General features: G+C 39.5%; 1 protein-coding gene across 4 annotated transcripts in view; it reads right to left on the reverse strand.

Moving 5' to 3' along the window:
• Nucleotides 1-23,041, reverse strand: part of sorcs1 (sortilin-related VPS10 domain containing receptor 1) — a 182,539-nt gene that overhangs the window by 84,000 nt on the left and 75,498 nt on the right. For all 4 annotated transcript variants that reach the window (XR_014800431.1, XM_084930168.1, XM_084930170.1 and 1 more), the window contains exons 2-3: nucleotides 21,027-21,094; nucleotides 475-574 (exon numbers count right to left, since the gene is read on the reverse strand). Coding sequence is in view for 3 of the 4 variants with exons in the window: in XM_084930168.1 (XP_084786294.1) it covers nucleotides 475-574; nucleotides 21,027-21,094 (168 nt within the window). In the remaining variant the exon portion in view is untranslated. The remainder of the gene's footprint in view (nucleotides 1-474; nucleotides 575-21,026; nucleotides 21,095-23,041) is intronic.

A 23,041-nucleotide genomic window follows, 5' to 3' on the forward strand; every position in this document is an offset into this window, starting at 1 on the left:
CCTTTTTCATAATTAGACGGTAATTAACTGAAAAACTTCCTGATTAGAGTTGTGTAAAGGGAGTCATGTAAAGCGAGCGTGAACACAGACAGGTGGTTAATACCATCAAATGACCCAAACCAAAGGAAGGGCAGGGACACTGATTGAAGGGGTTGTCTGACTTCTAATCGATTTATATCCATGTAGAACTGGGAGAGATTGTTCCTTTCTGTCAGCTAACTGTCATTTTGGTTTGAACTTGTTAATAAATGAGTGAGTTCAGTGCTTCTTACTGAGACTGAAGGCAGCGACAGAGGAGAGACGGACATCAAACCAAGACCAGTGAGTCAGACCACATCAATATGTCTGCATGCATTCAATACTGCATACTGTGTGACTGGCATGCCAACAGTGAGGAGCAAACAAAAGTAACTCATACAGTCAAGACAATTTTTAAAATTGGATTCAGAAGAAATGACAAAAAAGGACCATTACCTTTCTCTTGTTGTTGGGGCTCACGTACAAATAACTGAGTATTGTCTTTGCTCCTACTTTGTCATTCAGCTTCTGGTACGTTGCTCCGTAGTCTGTTGACCTGAAATTTAATCAGAAAGGTCTGATGAACACTTGGTGAATTACTTGCTGCAATTAAAAGACTCCTCTTGAGAATTCAGTGTTGGAGGGGAAAGAGCACAGACTTGATTAAGTCCCTTTTGTGCTCACAGCAACATGAACCCCAGCAGGACTATTACGGTCACTGCTGCTGTATTTATAATCCAGACATGGATTGCACCATTAATAACCCGATGTAGACATACTTGAGTAAATGCAGACACATGTCATCAGTGAACTCATACTGTACCACTGCTCCTGGTCATTTTGAATATAGAAAAATGAACTGGATTATTTTTAACTGTCTTTTTCAATAATTAAAGTAAAATATGCACATTTTTATTTAAATCATTTGTCAAGGGTCAATATAAAACCGATATCCACCTATTAAACCCCATAAAACCCAGAACCACATGCCTGCAGACCAGTCAGCAACCACGGATCACTAGGAAAAACAAGTATTTTTCAGCAGGTTGCAGGTGGCTGCTGGAAATCACTATGCCTAGAGACTGGTCAGTGATAACCACTGGTCACTAAGAAAGAATGAGACCATTCCCTGACCAGTAGTTGCTGGAAGTAGTTTCTTCTTGTTGGTAGGTGAAACTGGTTGCAAAGAGGTATACAGTGCTTCACCAATAACCATCTTACGAATGCACTGGTGGCCTGCAGATTGCTGTAGTTGATGCAGTTTCCTGTACTTTGTTTGAAAGATGGTGTCATTTCTGCCAACTACTTACTAAGCTGTAGTTAAACCATGAGGAGTGTGACACGAACTGGACAAAGTTACAGTTCACCTTCAAAGCAAAAGTTGTGTCTTTTGAAACATGTTGGTTTCAGCTGTAAGGCCAAACTTTCACTCTGCAACATTCAACATTTCCGGTTTGCATCACACAAGTTTCACACGAGTTAGCAAGTGTTTGCTGACAAGTCTCCATCTTCTATGCAAACTACAGTTTACATCAGCAGTCTGCAAGCAACCAAAGTAATTACAAGGAGGTTTATGGTGGAGCACAGTCCATGTTATTGATTTCACACATCCATCTAAACCATAGGTGTCAAACTCTGGCCCGCGGGCCAAATTTGGCCCGCAGCCTAATTACATTTGGCCCGCGAAGCCATACCAAATTACTATTAGAGCTGGCCTACTGGTATTATACAGCTAATATATATATTGTTTAGTATTAAGCTTTGCTTGTTCCATATTCAGTTTTTCAGCAAAACGTGTTTGAGTCCATAAGAAAAGATTCATTCTTATATCTGGAGGAATAAATATATTTCAATAAATATTAACGTTAGCCTGCGACTTTGTTCCAGTTTTGAATTTTGGCCCACTGTGTATTTGAGTTTGACACCCCTGATCTAAACACATCCACTCGCCAGCTGGTCAGAGAATACACACAATGGTCGGTTGACCAAGGTATTGCTGACCAATCTCTAGACTTGTGTAATGAAGTGGTGCAATGAAACAGTGTGAGTAAATGCATACTGAAACCGTTCACTGACATTCTTGATGTCTTTCACAAAATGTGTTTTAAAGTTTTAAGTATTTAAAAATGTCACAATTACATAAATATGCAGAAGGTGAGCTCTGCTTCACACAGAAACATGTTATGAATATTCTTAGATGGCTGCAACAACATTATACAAAAATCCGACATCGGAAAAACAAACAGACACACTGTAAACGTTCTTTCATGAATCTATGAATATCATTTAAAAATACAGTTTTTCACTTTTAAACTTTACTGATCATGACTGTAATACACAATATCTTGTGTATTACAGTAGCCTGCCATACTGAAAAAAGACACAGTACAGGGAGTTTTTTATGATATTGGTGTAGAAATGTAAACAACGTATATACAACTGTGCATGGGGATCTGAAAGCTTTAAAGCAGCCAGCTGAAGATGAAAGCAACAAAGGGAACACGACAATGAGCGGGAAAACTGAAAGACTGGAGAAATTTTAAAAAGACTGGATTAAGATAAAAGCTACATTTTTCAAATTTGTGCATCAGAAAGCGAGAATGTAAAACAATGCTTTGTTAAAGGCTAAAGAGTGTCTTCATAAAGCCTTTATGGAATGTTTTCTATGCAGTTTAAATATATTTTATTCTCTTTTAACTACTTCCATGGATGTATTACATATACCGTACAACAGACGAGGCCGCACTACACTTCAAACTTTAGCCCTGCTTACGTCCTTTTACTTTTGGCTTCACACTTCCAAAAACATTCCATTATATACTAAAAAAAATCATAAACACACACTGTTAAAGGAGCTTGCAAAGAAAAGCGTCTGGACTTCTTTAAGTTGCTTGAAGACGTTTCACCTCTCATCCGAGAAGCTTCTTCAGTTCTAAGGTCAAATGGTGGGGAGTCCCAGATTTAAACCTAGTGGGAGTATCCCCCCACAGAGGGACAAAAGGACCCCCTGATGATCCTCTAATCGCCTGACCCAAGGTGTGAAACCGGGTGTGGGTCCCAATCAGCCAGGGTTTCGGGTGAGCTCATTGGGACCCACACCCAGTTTCACACCTCGGCCTCCCAAGATTACTGCTACAGTAGCAAATGAAAACTCAGAAGAAAAACATACACGCCACGATGCAGACACATAAAAGTTGTTTTCTCTCATGCATGAGCTTCAGTCTGCAATTATCCGCGTACTTGACGATAATATTTATATCCAACAGCCATCGACTGCACTTCGCCCTTAGATGTTTTTTTTACCACTGCGCTCTGAGAGTCATACCAGGAAGATGGCTTTAGAACTCACTGCGACTTGGCTCTTTCTGTCACTCTGCACCGTGTAGTATACTGTATATGTATACAACACTTCAGTGCAGTGCATCTCTAATGAAGTACAGACAAACCTGCTGGCCCAGGAGTGCTTTATTCAAGAGGTATTGCATTTAAAATATAGCTCTTTAAAAAGGGCTGTTGAACATGTTCGTCTATTCAGATGAAATGAGGCTGGTTTCAACATCCGACCATCTGATATCCTTGCCAGATTTTTACTTTTATTTAGTCCACCACCATCTATCCCTGCACAAACAATACGCAGTGGGTAAAATAAGTATTGAACACCAATTCTCTAAGTAAATATATTTCTTAAAGGTGCTAGTATCGTGAAATTTTCACTAGATGTCATCAACAACCCTCCAATCCACACGTGCAAAGACACGAAACAATAGATGTTTATATAATATGAATATTTCTCATGAATGATGAGAAAGGGGGGAAAAATACTGAACACACGAAGAAAGGGAAGTGCAAAAAGGCCCGGAAAGTCATGACATGAGCAAAATCTTTCAGTAATTAGAAAGCAATCCTGACACTTAGTGCAAATAATCGGCCCGGCCAATCATCTGACCTGAATCCATCTGAAAATCTAGAAAGGACCAAAACTCAGAGTCCATAGAAGGGTTGTTGTTTCGCATTATTACATGTAGCTTAATTTATGGACATCTCTTTGCACGTGTGGATTGGCTGGGTCGTTGCTGATATCTGATGGGAATTTAATGTCGAGAGCACCTTTAGAAATATATTTACTTTGAAAACTGGCGACACGTTCAATGCTTATTTTACCTGGGTAATAATTTGAAATAAATTGTAAATTTTGGATGTGTGTAAGACAGTCCCACTACAGTTTTGAGCGTTTAATTGGTTGTTAATTCAGAATCCGGGGCACAAACCCTAACACCAGTTTTTCATTGATTTGTATCCTCCCGGTCTAATTTCTGTTGATGTATCCTGAAGTTCTTTCAAAACCTTGGAGGTTTAGAGGTTTCATTTTCAAAACCAACCTTTTTCCAGTTTCTTTGGTATAAATTTGCACTGATGTTGCATTTTCTTGGTTGCAGGTTGGTTGGTAGAGATATGAAACATTTCCCTGTATTCTTTCATCAGTTTGTGGAATAGTTCATACTCAGTACATTTAATCTATAGGCTTGTGAACCTGATTCCTGTTTTAATCAGGAAAAAGATAAAGGCAAAGATGTTCACATTTGGAAACAGGAGGGATTGGTGGTGGTGTGAATCAGCTAGGCCCAACACAGAACGCATTTTTATACCTTTTTTCTAAAACTCTCTTTTGTGTTTTTAATTTCTTTATATTTTCTGCACTTCAGTTATGTTTTAATTTGTTTTTTTGTTAAACTATAGTTAGATTAACACAAAAAACATCTACTCGATTACATTTATACATTTAGAATTAGATGTTTGGAGCAACGCAATACTAGAAGTATTTGGTTATAAACATTCAAATTACCAAATAAAAACTAATCAGCTAGGTTTAACAAATACATTACTTGCTTGGGGTTACAAAATGATCATGGTTTGTGTTACAATAAACTTTCCTTTTTCTTGGTTTCCAGGGAAACCAATAATAAGTCAAGAGCATAAATGCTGCACGTACAAAACATAATTCCAGTGAGCAGTTGTGATGTCAAAAAAGGTGCATTTGTGTAGATGTCCACAAATGTACATTTTGATACAAGATCACTCTTAAACTTTTTAAATTTGATTTGAGTCTTTGTTGTGTTGCTGTACTGTTGCTACAATAAGGTAACACGAATGTATATGATACAATCCACAAGCATAAACTAAGATTCACATATATGTGCAGTGATTTGTGTGTAACTTTTGAGGATTCACAGGCTCATGCACCAACCCTCAAACGAAGCACTTTGATCACACGTATTTTACAAATGATTTTATCAATTACAAATCATAAATAGTGATTATTTACGTATCATTAAAAGGAAAACAACAAAGACAAAACTTACAAAATATACAGACACTTATTCCAGTGTTTATAAAAAGCTGACATATACCTTGTGTCGGTTTGTGTTATCACTGTCAAAGCTCAGCACACATATTTATACAGTTCCTCAGCTTAATAAAACAGACATTATTTTTTCGAAATAAACAGAACAGCTCATCACTCCACTGGAAAAAAGAACATGTTGGATTTACTCAGTTCAGTCGGGGACGTTGGTTACGCACTTGTGTTTTGCTTTGGCAGAAACTTAAACAACTGAGTTAAATCAACAGAACTCATTCATATGCAATAAACCTGCATTTGTTACTGATAAAATGTGATTGAAACATGTTTAGATGAGGTAAGTCGAGCTCTTGGAATATTTTAATCCTTCACAATTTTCTCACTTTATTCCAACACTGTTCTATAACTTTTACCCCAATGCTACTTGGGCTACGTCCACACATACACGGGTATTTTTGAAAACGAAGATTTTCCGTTTTCGTTTATAAAAAAAAATCCCGTCCACACATAAAAGCCAAAAACGAAGGAAAACGCTGCTAGGAACATGCCAAAGCAGCAGCTGGCGCTATATTCCTATCCGTGTAGAAATGTTGGCCAATCAGAAGCCTGGGTGGGAAAGCGTAAACAAAGATGGCGCATAGAAGCAGAACTGAGTCGTATGTGTGGAGGGACAGTAACTGTGTGTGTATATGTAAGCATTTAAACACTGCAGAGAGTACAATTAACAGTAACAGTATTTTGTCTACATCCGCCATTGTAGAAATTCATTTCACCGAAACAATAACGTGGCGCACAGTGTGACGTCAAAAGAGGCGCACACCTTTGACGCTGCGTTTTCTCCGTTTTTCTCGTCCACACGTAAACGCAAAAACTGAGTTTTTGAAAATATCCACCCTGGCAGGAGTTTTTAAAAATCTCAGTTTTCAGTGACCGAAAACGCCATTTACGTGTGGACGAAAGGCGCAACCGCATAGAAAAATCTGCGTTTTCAAAAATACCTGCGTACGTGTGGACGTAGCCTTGGTCACGTGTTCAACAATGTCTAGAGTCTGTTTAACATAAACGTTTAATGGATTTACAACAACATCCCCTCCATCCATCCTCTTATCTTTATCAGAGTTGCGGGGGGTGGGGCCTATCCCAGGTGTGAAAAGGTAAGACACAGGGTACACGCTGGACAGGTCGCCAGTCTGTCACAGAGAGGCAAACAACCATTTTTACTAATAACTGCACAACTTTTAACCGTGGGAGGAAACCAGAGTACCCAGAGAGAACCCACTGCAAACTACAACCCAGGCCCTTCTTGCTGTGAGCCAACAGTGCTGACCGATTGCCACCGAGCTTTCAATACAGACTTCACAAAAGTAGAAAAGCTATGATTACAAGGCTCAATACAGAATTTTCTTTACATTTTTGTCCTTGAGGGGTTAAACCACAGTAAATAGCGATAGCATACACGTGGTGTGTGTGGTGGGTTGCCTCTTAGAACTCCAGTGAATTTCCTGTGGTTTAAGATGTCGTGTGATTTTTGTAAATGTAACAACCACCCAATTTCCTTTTTTTGAGTGTAGAAAACACATTTTTACCAATTATAAACACTACACAATAACCTGCTAGGAAAAGGGAGTCAGTGCACGGCTGCAGATGAGGGAACACCATGGCTGTACATCTCTGTGGGTCATCCTGGGACCGTGTGCTTGTGAGTAGGGCTGGGCCATATCATACCGTTCACAGTAATAATATATAATTTTGGCCAATGATAAGAAAATGAAATATGACGATAGAATATGGGTAAAACACGCATGCGCAGTGCCTTTGTTTTCATACGCACATGGCGGAAAAAGCATGGTGGCGACGGAGAATGAGAAAGGCAAAAGCAGATCGTTGAATGAAACGGATGAACCAGAACTGGTTTGTAAAAATGCTGCAACTTCAGTGGTGAGGAACTGGTTTAGCTTTCGTCCGTCAGATACACAACAAAGCACATTTTTGGTAGCGCATGCTAGCGGGCCGTCGTTATTACTGTGTTTTTTGGAAAATACGGCACACTTAAAATCAATGCTTTGATTTTTCTGAAAATCGACAGAGCCCCTTATAACCCCGTGTGCCTTATGTATGAATTCTGGTTGTGTTTACTGACCTCGAAACGATCTTATGTACACGGCGCTCGAAAACCTGTCAAATGTTTCAGTACGACTTTGCTAAGCTACGAAGCCGCAGCGCTTGATGGATTGTTGGAGCATTACAGCTATCGTAGGCAGGAGCCTCGCGGAGTGATACGTACTGTGCTTCAACATAATGTTACCGTATTGTGTGTGTATAACCTCTTTTTAAGTTTTGTGGATATTATACGTGGTTATGCTGAGGATATGTCGGCCAGTTTCCACTGGAAATGCCTTTTGGTTAAACTGTCAGCGAGGAATTTGCATTTGCACTGTTACATTTTTATATCACTTTAATGCACTTAAAAAACAGCTGCTTGTTTAAGTGAAAATACATTGATGTGTTTTTGCACTAATAAAGTTGTGGAGTTGTAAAGTATTTTGTCTAGTGTCAATTATATCGTTATCGCAAATTTTCAAATGTATATCGTGATAAATATTTTTGGTCATGTCGCCCTGCTCTACTTGTGAGTCCTTCTGGAGGGAATATACGCTAACTAACCTCTGTATATTCTGAATATAGAAATAATCTACACTGTAGATAACAACACTTTGATGTTAATCTTACTGGTCCCTGTTAAGAGCAGGCTAGCATTGATGTTAGCTGATCCTGAACACTCCAGAGAGGGATGTTACGTGTAGTTTTAGACATTTTTATGCACAGAAGAGTTTTTGAAAGAGAAAATATCCGATTCGTAAAGCTGGACTTAAATAATTAAGCGTAAATAATCACTATTTATGAACGCATTTGATCAAATTGCATTGTATTTTTGTATAGGCTCTGTGAGTTATACACAAATCACTGCACATATTTGTGAATCTTAGTTTATATGCTTGTGGATCATATTATATGCATTCATAACACTTTTGAGCAAATTTCTCTCCATATTTAATGAGCTAAAGGTGAAGTTATCTTAAAGATTAACAGCAGCTGTGTGTGACAGACACTGGAAACAGTCACTCCTTATTCTGCATATAGTAACTGGGTAGCACAACGGCTGAAAAACTATGTTTTCAACCTCATTTGCACTTCAGTTACCACGGAAGCAGTAACATCTAATTAAGCTGTAAACACACAAACACGCAGCGGTGTGAGGATTACACATCATTATTACATTGCCACTACCACGTCACGTTTTGCCTCATGCCTTTACTATCCCAGCACAGAAAAGTCAGAAAATACTTCATCTCACTGATGTTCACAGGACTATTGCTCAGAATTCTCTCGAGAGACGACGAGAAACTGCAACTTCCACCTTGTAAAAAAATATCAAGATGTTCAAATTCCCAAAGTCTTGGAACAGAATTCAGTGGTATGAAGCAAACGCAAACCTGCTGCACAACTTTATGTATAAATACTGTGTGACTTATTAGGCATAATTTAGAAGCCAAAGTTTTCTTATTATAAGATCTGAAAGTAGCAGAAATGAGGATGAGATAATGCTGAGAACTCTCACACTGTTTCACTACGTGCAGGCTAATGGGGCAAGAACAGGAACAGGAAGGCTCCCAAACCTGATTGAGAATCATCAGGTTATAAGATTTTATCAGTTACAAAGTAATGCAGGTATGCTTATCAGTATATCAAAGGGATATTGTTAATCTGTGGCTCATAAAATATGCTAAGCTCAAAGCTTACACTGCTGCTTACAGCTGTGTGCATGCGCTGGGAACAGATTTAAATGCTTCAAAACCTTTATAATTCGATTTTTAAGGCTGTTGGTTCAGAAAAAGGAACCGTTAATAGCTAAAACAGGATTCAGCCTCCAGAAAACAATTTCTAAAATGATCTTGGACAAAGATCAGACTGGTCGATGCCAACATATCAGCAAAAAGGATGCTATTTACTGTGAACAGCGGCATCAAATTTGCTCTGGCTTATTGTCAAAGAACTAAACGCTATAAACAAACAGAAAATAAATAAAAAATACAAAATCATGTCAGCACCATCAGCTATCCACTAAATCATTATTTCAAATGTCTGTCTGAATTTCACTTACCTGTGCATGCTCTGGATGCTACAACCATCAGTTCATCATCACCATCAAGCCATAATGACAAAGATGAAAGACTCAAAACTTCCACTTTACATTTTCTCACATGATTGTGGGCTAAATGTCACAGTTTGACAGAGGATTCAAGTCCACGAGTGAACTGAAGGGTCAGAAGTGGCTCACACGTGTCTGTGTGGCATGGCTGAGCCAAACACAGAAATCTGAGTTCTGCAGAAATTATGAATAAAATAAAATAAAATGGAGCTATATTTTCCCAGGTCAATTATACATGTTTAAATTCTTAAGTCAACTGAAGCCAGATTGTCCTCAAATAAGAAAGGAAAACTGAGGAACTTGCTTATTTATTTTCTCGCTGAGCGATCGATGCGTTCACTCAAAGAAGCTAGTAAGAGCCAGCTGATCCTGACTTCAGTTCCCTTTATTCCAGCGTATTTCACGCCACCCTCTGAACTGCATTCAGTAAAAAACAGATATCTTGAGTTGTGCATTTTGTCTGACATGACTGGCAAGCAGAGACACTTCATCATTTCTTAAACCTCATTTACATAGAAGAGAGTTATAAACCGTTAAATCTTCAAATGACGGCTAAAATATTCAAATGTTGGTCAAAGTGCTAATGCGAAATTTGTCTTCTGTCGTATTTTTGCATTTCAGACTATCTCTGAAAGTTTGAGCGACTTATCTGAGCTGTCAGCTCTAATTTATTTTGAGAGGCCTGGGGCTCAATCAAGGAGCTATTCTAATTCCACATGAAGATGGAGAAAAAGCCAAAAAGCATACAAATCTTTCAAAGGCAGCACGGACACCGGAGAATGTGTTGAGTGACTTCAAATAAAGCAATCACTTACATCGACTGATGTGGGAGTTTTTCTGACCGGTGTGTTTTCTGTGGAGCCGTTAAATCCACACTGAAGTCCTTGTTTAAAGGGTTTGGCGAATTCTGAGAGAGCGACACTTGAAGTTTACAACCAGCCGTGAAAATATAGAAATATTCATGGGAAATTGGCAATTTTGTCTCACTCGGTAACCCTTTTGAGATTTTCTTCGGGCTAGTTTCCATGGTGAGCAAATACTTTCCCATCGGATGAGCTCTTCTGGAGGGAGTCATTTCCGTCATTTATCAGAAACCATCAACACCTAAGACCGGTGGACAATGACATCATCGGTCTATTGATCGGCTCCTGTCACAGAATCACTTGATTTAGGGCCCTGTGAATCTGAACATGAAGCAATAAAATGGCGCAGCCCCAGCAGGTCCCAGGGAGATGAAAGCTGCGTTAAATGAAAAATGATAGTTTCTGAAGGACGATAATTCTGAGCGAAACTGTCTCGGTGGGGACTTCTCAGATGCTGTTGGCTGGTTTTGCGTGTATGTAAAGAGCAGCTCTGACCGCTCTGTGCTGTGAGGACGTTAGCTCCTCAGGGGCTGCAGGTGAGCAGCTCCACACCGTCCACACGCTGGGTTAAACAAAGGGGGAATTAATGAAACGCCGTGCGAGGACACCAGAATGATATCAGTCCTATTACGGCGATATGGCTCAGTGAGGAAAATGGATTCGGGATATGCTGGGAGGATGACTGAACTCCTCCCCATTAAATCTTGAAACACACTCTTACACACATAGACGCTCGATTAAAAGCCTCAAACCTCCTTTAGTCAACGGTTCTTTTTTAAACTTTCTCTCTAAAACAGATTAAAATTATGTCTACAGCTGCATATTAACAGACTTATTAGATGGAGTTTCAATTAGAATTTTCAGAGTATAGTATAAGTTGATACGCAGCCACTAGACATTTACATCCTCCGTGGGGATTTTGATTAATAGTGGTTCAGAGGATGGAGAACTGCACGCGTCCCGGGATAGTTAACGTGAGGTCACTCGCTGCATTAGCGCGCTTAAACTCTGCGGCACTCTTTGAAACACTGGACAAATGGCAGCTGAGCTGAACGATCCAAGATGAATTTATGAAACCTTCAGCGCGCTCGTACAGTATATCTTTTGAGTAGCAGACTGAATCATAGCCTTTCCTCCCTCGCTCTATATCTGCAGTCCCTTTCCATCATGTTACTGCCCATCAGGGCTGGTGGCAAACTTCCACACTTAAAGCTGCACCGGGCAGGATTGTGTTTTTTAGGGTAAGAAAAGAACAGTCTGACGCTCTGGACAGAAAAGTTACTTTTCAGTTAAACCTTTTGTTTATACCAACATGCACACCCCCTTAAGAAAGGATCACATTAAACTGATTCCACCTTGAGAATATACACATGCTGCTGGAACCCACTGAATAAGGACAGAGCAGCCTGTTCTCATTCCCAGGGTGTCCAAATCTCCTGTTCTTCAAAGCTGCTGGCATGTCATAATCACAAGGTTTTACTTATATAGCGCCGGTTCATCTCAAGTCATCTTAAGGCTATTTATGTTACAAGGTAAAGGCTTTACAATATTAGAGTGAAAATCCAATAATCAGATCATCCCCTATGAGCAAGAACAGTCTGAGGGCAAAACTCCCGTTTAACAGGAAGAAACCTTAGTGAGGGAGAGCCATCTGCTGTGACTGGTTGGGGGTGAGGCGAGGGAGAGTTAGCCAGTTCAGTAATTACTAATGATGGTTTGCAGCAGTCAACACGTGGAGAGTGAAAAAAGTGAGTGGAGAAGAAGAGCTCAGTGCATCATGGGAAGCCTCCAGCAGCTTAAGCCAATAGCAGAATAACTATCCGATGATCTGGGGTCACCCAATCCAGCCCTGACTATATGCTTTATCAAAAAGGAAAGTTGTGAATGCAATCTTAAAAAGAGAGAGAAGGTCTGTCTCCCAAATCCAGACTGGACTCTGGATCTGATAGCTGGAGGCTCTGCCTCCCACTTTACGTTTGGATATCCTCTGAACCACCAGTAAGCCAACAGTCTGAGAGTGAAGAGCTCTGTTGGGAGAATATGATCTGTGAGATCATTTAAGATATGATGGGCCTGATTATTTGAGACACTGTTTGTGGGGAGAAAGATTTTAAATTAAATTCTGGATTTAACAAGGAGGAGAACCCAATATGGGAGAAATGTAATCTCTAGTCTCTGTGAGAATTGTAGCAGCAGCTTTTTAAATTAACTGAAGGCTTTTCGGGGAGTTTTTAGAGAAACCTGCAAATAATGAACTTCAATAGTCCAGCCCAGAAATAATAACTGCACTTTTTCCGGAATCACTCTGAAAAGGATGTTTCTAATTTCAGTTGTACAGATGAACAAAAGCAGGGCTTTCTTTTCTTTAATTTACACAGAATGGAGTTTTCACTCAAAACTTGCAAAGGACCCTTGGTGTGATTTAAACACAGTAAATAGCAATGACAGAGAGTGATTCGCTGAGTTGCTGATGTGAACGATATAAAATCGTTTTTGAGGCCTAAAGATGTTTTCTGAGCCTGAACTAAGGACGCTCATTTATCTGCCCACCTGAGACTGGCTGCAAAAGTGAGTCATCCCTACTTCTCATCTTCAAATGTCCAACTTTGCAGTTTTATAGCACACAAACAAAACATGTTGTACTCCCTGGATGGCTTCTGCCCTCATCTTTAAGCTCTGGGACTGACAGGTGTCCTGATAGGCAGCTGCAGCTGCTAGCTAGACTTCACCTCTGCTAACCTGGGTCACTGGACTGGACATCTCAACCATGTTTGTGATTTCGATGCCTTTTGGAGCATTTTAGAATAGAATAGGATTAGAATAGAATTCAACTTTATTGTCATTGCACATGCACAGGTACAGGGCAACGAAATGCAGTTTGCATCCATCCAGAAGTGCTTTAGTGATATAGATATATTATAATATATATTAGCAATAATATAGATATGTAAGTATATTACAGAAATGGGTCTATTATGGTATGTTATAATGTACACGGTATGAAGTATGTTGTGAATATTCTATAACTATAGGTATGTACAGGCTGTAGTGAGTACAAGCTATGAACAGGATATGAACAGGATATAAATATGAAAAACTATACAGAATATGAAATAAATAACTTTACAGAAATCTGAGATATACAGCTATACAGAAATGGGAACTATGCAAGTTGTAAACAGTTGTAGGGTTAAAAATTATCGTATGTACAGAATGATTATTTACAGAGCTATACAGTAGTGCAGTTAAGATAAATTAGATATGTGGATAATTTCTACAGTATCTATATAAAGTGCTAGTGGTTGTGAGTGGTGGTTCAGCCATGTTATTATTGTGTGTTTAATGGAATTATCTGAGAAATAATGTGGCTTTCTGCGTGATACGGACTGTCCAAAAAGCACCCTGGTGCGTTTGATGACCCTGATGAAATCCACAAGCAGAAATGTATTAGCTAAGCAATAAAGCTGTTCTATATACTACAAGTGTCACTGAAGCTTTGAACTCGACATACTCTGTATGTTGGCAGACGTCTGAAGTAGGTAAAGTTGTGCCAGAAACTTTAGTTCTGCAGAGGAAAACATCCATAAATCTGTCTGAAATTCATAGGCAAAATGTTACCACTGCATATCGTCAGAATAGTAATCCAGTTGAGTTACAGTGGAAAGAAATTATTACTTTAGAGAGCATTATATTAACTCTCTGCTATTTTATGTGGGCTTCTGAATTCTGAGTGTGTAAATGTGTCGACTTTATGATCCTTTGAAAGATGACACAATGGTGTGAGGCCACATTTCAAGGCTCAGATGACTAGACACTGGAAACAACACAGGGGAGTACATAATTCCTGGAACACCGACACTCACCATCGGAGAAGGTTCCTGAACCTGGAATTGTAATTAAAAACAAAAAACTGTTTTTACCAAGCCCAGCATCAGGGCTGAAACACCAAACTGAAAGTCCCAGAAAGTGCAGTTCCTGTAGTGGCCACTTGAAGCCGTCTTGAGGGTGTCTACATTTTAAATACAAGCTAAAGTTACTATATGGTGTTTGGGCCTTATGCTCAATCTTTAATTGGATAAATTGAGGATTTCTGGAGGATTATTATCAGTGTTTATTGGCTGTTTGTTGCAATGTTGCTGATTAGTTTCTAATCCCTCTGGTGTGATGATGTGGAACATGCACTATTAATAATTCTCACAAGTATCTCTTTGGATAGACTCCGACCTCATTAATTGAGGACTTGTAATTGTGAAATTGTCACAGACTTAATGTGTTTAAGTTTGAGTTCAGCTTTGTTGGCAGTCCAGCCTTCGCTTTAGAGGATTGTCTGCTTGGTCGGGGGTCAGAAACCTTAATTATCAAAACAGACATTTTTGGGTAATCGTTAACCAAGAAAAATAGAACTGCAAACCATATTTGAAAATCATAATAAAGCTGAGACAGTCTATTATCAACAATATTAATAGATGAAAATAATTAAACTCTGTTGTGTGCCATGAATATTTGATACTTTGTTTTATATTTGATACTTTAACATGTTTTTACTGTATTTTATGAAATGATAGACCTGAAATAAATAAAACTTTTAAGAATTTTTTATTTTTTATTTTTTTACACGTAAACAGAAAAAAGTAGTGGTAAAAAAAATCATTTTAGGTCTACTTTGCAACAGAGGCTCTAAAACTATGAAGGCCACTGCTACTTGTCTTTGTGCGAACAAAATTCAAAGGTCCAGATCAGTGTTCGGCAATTCAGTTTTTTCAGTTGAATTCAATTTTATTCATACAGCGCCAAATCACAATAACAGTCGCCTCAAGGTTCTTTATATTGTACAGTAGATCCTACAATAATACATACAAAGAAAAATCCAACAATCATATGACCTCCTATGAGCACTTTGGCGACAGTGGGAAGGAAAAACTCCCTTTTAACAGGAAGAAACCTCCAGCAGAACCAGGCTCAGGGAGGGGCGGGGCGGGGCCATCTGCTGTGATTGGTTGGGGTGAGAGAAGGAAGACAGGATAAAGACATGCTGTGGAATATTAACAAGTATGATTCAGTGCAGAGAGGTCTATTAACACATAGTGAGTGGGAAGGGTGACTGAAGAATAAACCCTTAGATCTGTAAACACAACAATACACTGGTTGTTCAAAAAAAAAAATTACATTACAATTTCCATCCAGATGTTTTGTTTGTTTCTTGTAGATGACGCCCACAGCTATGGAAACTCAAGACTAGCTGATTGTGTTTGCTGATTTCCAGAATTTTGTACCAAAGCTCATAGATATTAAACATTTGTAGCAACAGGCGACAGTGTTAGTATGTAAACAGAAGTGGTGCATGTTGCCCCTGTCAGCTGAATAATCACCACTTGTTAATGACCATCACCAGTGTTGGGTGTTGTTACTTTGAAAAAGTAATTAATTATAGTTACTAGTTACTTCTTCAAAAAAGTAGCTGAGTTAGTAACTGAGTTACAAGATTCTAAAAGTAATTAATTACTTGAAAAGTAACTATTTCATTGCTTTAAAAAATGTTTAACCCTCTGGAGTCCAGGGTATAATTGGCCATTTTTAACTACTTTTGAATTGTACCTCTATATTTCACCTTTAAAAACTATTTCCTTTGCCTTGTTTGGTATCATCCTTTTCAGCACAACCTCACGTGTCTGAATTTACAGTTATGTTTTCATTTTGACATACTGTATTAACACAATTGATCTAAAATCAGACAAAAAACATAAAATCAGAGTAGAAAAGGTTATATTTTTTACTGTAACAACCACAAACATGTTTATTGAATCATATTTCATAACTTTAAATGCAAATATAAATTGTCAATTTTAAAATCATACGCACAAGTTTTGCAAACAACAAAGTTATTTGCAGCCATTTACCTTTTACCCTTTTAAAAAAAAAAAAAAACATTTCATACTATTTACATAACAATCAGCTGTTCCGCATTCAATAAGATGCCACACAAATTATTTGTGCCACTCCAAAAATTTCTGTTGACTATAAAGGAGAACATCACAGCCTGATACCTGCAGGTCTGACAGGTCTCTCTTTTTCTGCTCTCTCTCTCTCTCTCTCTCTCTCTCTCTCTCTCTCGCCATCACTCTTAAAAGTTCTACCTCTTCCTAAACAACCAAATGTCATGCTGCCATATCATTTTTAATTGGTCGACATGGTGCAGAGAGTGCTTGCTAGCACTGTCCTTACACGTTAAACGTGGCAAAACTATTGAGGAAAAAACGCCGCGTATATATTGTTTATCATGACTCTGGTTTTAGTGGCCTATCAACACAATTTATAAACTGGTATATATCGCCTTGTTGCTTTGTCATCTTAAAGTGGTCATGTGATTGGCTTACCACAACTACTTTATTCTTCCTCAGTCAAACAGCAGCACTCATGCGATTGTTTGACCCCCTTTGCTCCAGGTGTTGTGCCAAAAAGTGATTGCCGCCCGCGGGAGCGCGCGCAGCTGCTTAAAGCTGTAGCGCCCAGATTACTTACATAGACAGCTACTTCTGTGCAACTGATATAAAATGCGGTAAACTGAAGTCTGTTTGTTGAAAAATAGTAACGCGACCGCACCACATTTTCTTGTTAGTAACTGTAACGGCGTTGTAATGATAGAAATAGTAATTAGTTAGATTACTCGTTACTGAAAAAAGTAACGCCGTTACTTGTACATCACTGACCATAACAGACAGTATTGGACAAAAGGAAGAAAAAAATTCCAAGTCTTTATTTGGGACCAGGCATTTGGGTCTTTAAGACTCCCTTTAAGCCTTCTGTATCAATAAATGAAGTGAAAACAAACATAGAAAAACATCTAGTTATACCAAGGCATATCAGTGTGAGGCTTTTACTTTATTTGTCTGTTATTGCTATAACAGGTTGACAAGCACCCCTCACATCACATGACAGATATACGGCATGATGAAGTTTCAAGCTGTTACCTCATGCTGCTATTTGGGGCCGCAGCAGGCAGAGATGCTTCAGACTCTGTAAGAGCTTCTGGATTGCCGGCAGAGCAGCGGGCTATCTTAAATGTAGTATATGTGGCTTTGCTCCACGCTCTATCTCCCTGACTGTAAATTGTCCACTAATGTTCTACACTCTCATTATCCTCTTCACTAGCTCAAAATGTGCATCATCTGTTCACTCATTTGTCTTTCTGTCAATCTGTCTGGCTTATCCACATGCACCTTTAATCATGTATCCATTACAAGAGGCTCTGGTTTTGCAACGCATCAGATTTATAACGATGTCAGTGAAGCGTCAGTAGCAGATGCACCTTTACCAGGGTAATGCGGTAGCGTGATCTGAGACACAAAGCTACAGCCTCACTTGATCCTCTATGAGGTACGTGCAGTCATATAATGGTACATTTGCTATAGCCGTGCATAAGAGCTTAAGCCTCGAGGCTGTCTCTGTGGAAAACTGTGTTGTTATTCTGCGAATCAGATGGCTTTTTACTCCACAAAGGGCGCGAGTAAAGACAGACAGTCGAAAAAATCATTTAAGCATTTTAGAATTAGAGTTAATTTGCGTCCTTCACATTTCCATTGGAAAACAGCAAAAGCGACACTCTGGGGTCCACTTGTAAAGTTTTCACACAGAAACACAATCACAAATGATTGGTCGCACATATTTGCTGAAAACAAAACTAATCTCACCTCTGTTTTCAGGCTAGCTTGTACTCTCCAACACTCCTCAACTTCAAAAAGGCTTGAAATATTCTATTACCTGTTTGAAAGTTCATAACGTCAACATAGAGGCAGGAGAGCAGAGCAAATAACCCACAAACTTTGGTGAAATTGACGATGATGACAGTGCAGATGCTGAAGACACAGACAGGCTTGAATCCTGAAGCCAGATTTCCTTAATTTTGAGTTACAGCAGATCAGCAGGTGCATACTAACTGTGACAGACTGGTGCACAGTAATGTTGGCCTTGCACTCACATGTAGAAGAACAACTCTACTCTGATGTAACCGAATGATAGAAACTGAGGTACAAGTGGATCGTTGGCCCACTGGAATCCTGAAGTGTCTTGATGGTTCAGGTTATGACCATGCCACTGCCACTGTATTAGCTGTGGAAGCTAAAGTGGAGAGCAAAATACGATCAAGTCTTACTTTAGGACTATTGTTTATTCTAACCAAATGCCAAAATGTTCTGTTTATTCACTGGAATGTCATCATTTGATAACTATAACCATGGAAATACAGTGAAATCACAGAATTCACTGTATTTCACTCGCACAATCAATCACTCAACTCATTACGTTTATAAAACACACCTGTCCACAGAATCAATTATCAGTTTCTTCCATTGCAACCTGTCCACCAACTCTGGGAAGACCAGAGAGCTGTCCAAGGACATCTGGGACAAGATTTGTAGTATGACCCAAAGAACACCATCGCAACAGTCAAGCACAGAGGTGCAAACTTTATGCTGCGAGGCTGTTTTTCTGTTAAGGGCGCATGATGGCTTCACCACACAGGAAGGCCAATGGATTTGACCATTTACCTTAAACTCTTGGATGAAAACTTGCTTCCCTCAGTCAGAACCCTGAAAATGGGTCATGGATGGGTCTTCCAGCATGACAATGACCCAAAACATACCACCAAGGCACATTGTGTGTGTTTGGGATCACTGCCATGCTGAAAACGTGAAAGCATATCAGATGTTTTCCAGCTGGTATTGCTCTGTAGATCGAAATCTGCATGACAAATTTGGAAATCACTACAGTTTAACCAGGTGGGCATTTTTAAAGGGTGTGCTGCTGATTTATATACTCTAGACAAACTATAGTAATCCAATTGCTTTAATTTACTGCGCAAGCTGGTCTGTGGTGTATCATGAAAAATGAGTATTAGTCAGTTCTTGTGTTTACCTGACTTTATGTAGATGACTCAAAGTGAGGTTTTGAAAGCACTGTTTTCTGTTTTCTAACAGAAGGTAAAAACTGTACCAACATACCAAAGTCTGTTCAGGGTTTTTGTTTGTTTGATTTTTAAATAACCTTGGAAGTGTGAAATTTAATGAACAGACCCACAAAATCACATTTAGATGTACCATCTCGAATCAGCCCAACCTTTATGACTCGGTATACAGGCGCACTTTTCTGAGAGTTTTAAAGTTTGATATTCTTTAAAGAACTGAGTCCATCAGGAAAGTGAAAGGTGCAGGGTGGCGTTTCCTGTCATCACACGCAGTGAACAAGCTCTCGATGCTTTACATTGTCACAGTGAATATAGTATAAATTCACAGTATTTAGTGGAACTAACATACAAAATACTTGATTGTTTCTTTAACATATGACAGAGAAAGAATCTGTGTTTACTCTGACACTTGCTGACACTCGGTATCATTGCAACACAAGGATCAGCTTGTTTCAACACTTTGCTGAAGCTACAGGAAGTTAAACATTCAAACCCACGCTGCTATATTTTTATGGCTGCAACACTACATCAAATGGAAATACTCTGGATGTTTTGTGCACGTCTCCCTCGTAATTCTGTCTGACACGCAGTCTCTCTTATCGCCACTGGAATTTCAAATCAGTTCTGTGGTTTGGAATAAAGCTCAACAGCAGAGCTGGGAATCCAGCACAGTAACCGTCAAGCTACTGTTGGATCTTTGCACACAGGTAAAACTGTAAAATGAGGCATTTTTCTGTGTGTGATTTAAATTGAATCTTTTGTTGCCATTTAATTTTTGCAGTTCAGTTTCAGGGATCTTACACAATTATTCACACAGAAGCTTTACAATCTTTTTCCTTTTAAATAAAGTAAAAAATCAAAAGAAGAGATGCCATGCACTGAAAACCTCTGATGATTATTCTTATTTGTGCAGCACGAGTTATGGCCAGCAATTACGTTCAGTTTTCTGCAAACTTCAGAAAATTGGTTTCCATCTAGTCTGAGACTTGGCTCAATTACAGAAAATTAAGAGATTCTTCATTTTTGTTTTCATGCTATTAACCGTCAAAATTCTCTCCAAACAAAGACGTGCTTCTGTCCCAGCTTCTGAATTTTTAAGTTGACTGTTGAGACTCTTTTTCAGACATTAATATATACACCCTATTTCCTAAAAGGCATCTGCAAATATTACATCAGACCAGAGTCTGAAATGAGGCTAGTGATTTAAGTCAGGCTACACTTGTAACAAGGCTGGTCGAGGTAATTTGCCGGATAAGACCACCAGCTCCACTGGCAGTGATTAGTGACTTTCATGTGAGGGATTTCTGATGCCCACAGACATTAAAACCAACCGAGGACATTGCTGTTAAGGCTCGCCAATTAACAGATCTTTCTTTCCTTTTCCTTTTTTTTTCAGGCTGTGAATGTTTCATTAATTCACATTATGAGAACTTTGTGAAAATTGGTTTCACTTATTCCTGCGAACAGAGCTGGGAGCAGCTCAAACCCCGGTATTAAAAACATCAGAAGTATATAGAACCGCGTTCGGTCCCCTTTGACCAATTTGTTGTGTCAGGCTCTGCTCTGCTTGAGGCTTTTCTGAAAATGTCATGAGCTCATGTAGTGTGATAAGCTTACCTCCATAATGAACTCTCGGTCACGCTGTTGAGGTTGAAGTCAAATAGTTTGGTCAACATCAGAATCACCTGCAAAACAAAAAAAAGCGTTGCAATTAGCGGCCTATGCAGACTTATTAATCCAGTGAGTGGTGGCGTGTCAAACGGCAGCAGCGTGACACCAACGCTTTGAGGAAAAATGCAGTTTGGCAGAAGCCATAAGTCATACCCCCTCCACCAAGTCAGCCTCAGACACTAATGTTTATGTATACTGAAACACAGGTCTATGTTGTGACTGTACAACATACACCTGTCACAGAAAAAGTCCTGGTGTGTTCTTTCTCTGCCTTCAAAACCAAGTTCACCTGCTGTGCAGCCTGCCTTGAGTTTTGGGTGCGTTATGCTAGCAGATGCTAATGTAGACTCGAGCTGATGAGCGTTAGTTAGCTCAGTTCAGACTACAGTGACATCATTTGAGGACAGCTCACTCTTCTGGTGTTTACTTTCCTAAAGAGCAGGAAGAGGTGGGAGTCTCCACTTCTGCTCAAGAGGTTCAGGAGAGCGAGCAGTGAAAAAAAAGAAACTTTTCTGGGAAGTGAACGCAAGCTCTCTGCAGCTTTTCAGGAAATACACATGAATCCGTTTCTTTTCACATAGTGGCTAAAAGCAAATACTCAATCTGACCAGGACGTTTTGCAAACAGCGCTACAGATTTCCATACCTGCTTCTATATTTATTCAAATGGGATTTTGGGACTACCGGCAACACATGTACAGCCAAACACAGCTTTTGCATGTTGTGCTGGTTAGCAGTTTGACTTTATAGGTTGTGCTCAATGTGCTCAGGAGATTGTGATTGCAATCTTTTCTCACTCACTTCCTGTTGTGCCATTTGTCTCCCGCAGATGTGGCTTGAAATCGGTTTAAATTAGAAGAGGAAAGCAGGGAGTTTCTCCACAGAGCCCATGCTATCTAAACTACTCCAGCCAATAGTATGATTAACTGCTATCACTAAATCACTTTATCAGAGCATTTCCAAAATTAAATCCATCCATCCATTTTCTGCCATTTATCCAGGTTTGGGTCAGGGGAGCAGCAGTCTAATCTCCACCACCTCCTCCAGCTCTCGTGAGATACTGACGCATTCTCAAGTCAGCTGAGAGACATAATCTCTCCAGTGTGTCCTCAGCCTGCCTCATGAGGTCTGCTTCTAGCAGAACTTTTCCGAAACACCTCACCGCCTTTTTTTGCTCTGACTACCTTAACTGGCCCCTTGCAAGCCAGCCTGAGCCCCGACCCCCTTAAGAGGACACTAATTTATAATAATAATGGATTGCATTTATATAGAGCTTTTCGAGACCCTCAAAGCGCTTTACAATTTCTGTCACTTATGACCCTGATCGTCTTTGTTCAGTCACTAGCAGCTGGTAAAGGTTGAATCATAAGTAAATTAAGAGCTCTGTGTTCATGCATAGCTTTGTTTTTCCCACAGCAGGCAGCTAAAATATCAGCATCACTACAAATGTTCATTCTCTTTGTGGAATAACCACAAGACACCTGATCTCCTTCACCTGACGCAGTCACTCATCACCAAGCCAAAGTTGTGACTTGTCTGCAAACCTCATCCTAGCCATTACAAACAGTGAAGCCAACCATAACTAAATTAAGAGTCTGACTCCCTGAGCAGCCCTCAGAGCACAGCACACCCCAAGAGACGTGGCCTCCAAGTGCATACAACAAACTCCAGCACGTTATTTGTCCCATCATGGACAATGAAGATTCTTTTTCACTGTAGCCTTGAAACAATAACCGAAACTTGTTTTCATGAGATTCTTTGTGAAACACGAGGTGTCGGCGTTGGAAGCGTACATTTAAATGTAATTTAATTTCAACACCACCCATATGTGTGAGCAGCTTCTTCTGTACACGCTGTTGCTCAGCATGATCCTATCTAATTGTTTCAAAGTCATTACTTAATCGCATAAGGCTGATTCTAAACGCCATAAATATTCCTTATTCCGTTCAGACCCCGAAGGTG

The sequence above is a fragment of the Perissodus microlepis genome, chromosome 6, assembly GCF_051167445.1.
Source record: "Perissodus microlepis isolate ML-2025 ecotype Zambia chromosome 6, ASM5116744v1, whole genome shotgun sequence".
NCBI lineage: Eukaryota > Metazoa > Chordata > Actinopteri > Cichliformes > Cichlidae > Perissodus > Perissodus microlepis.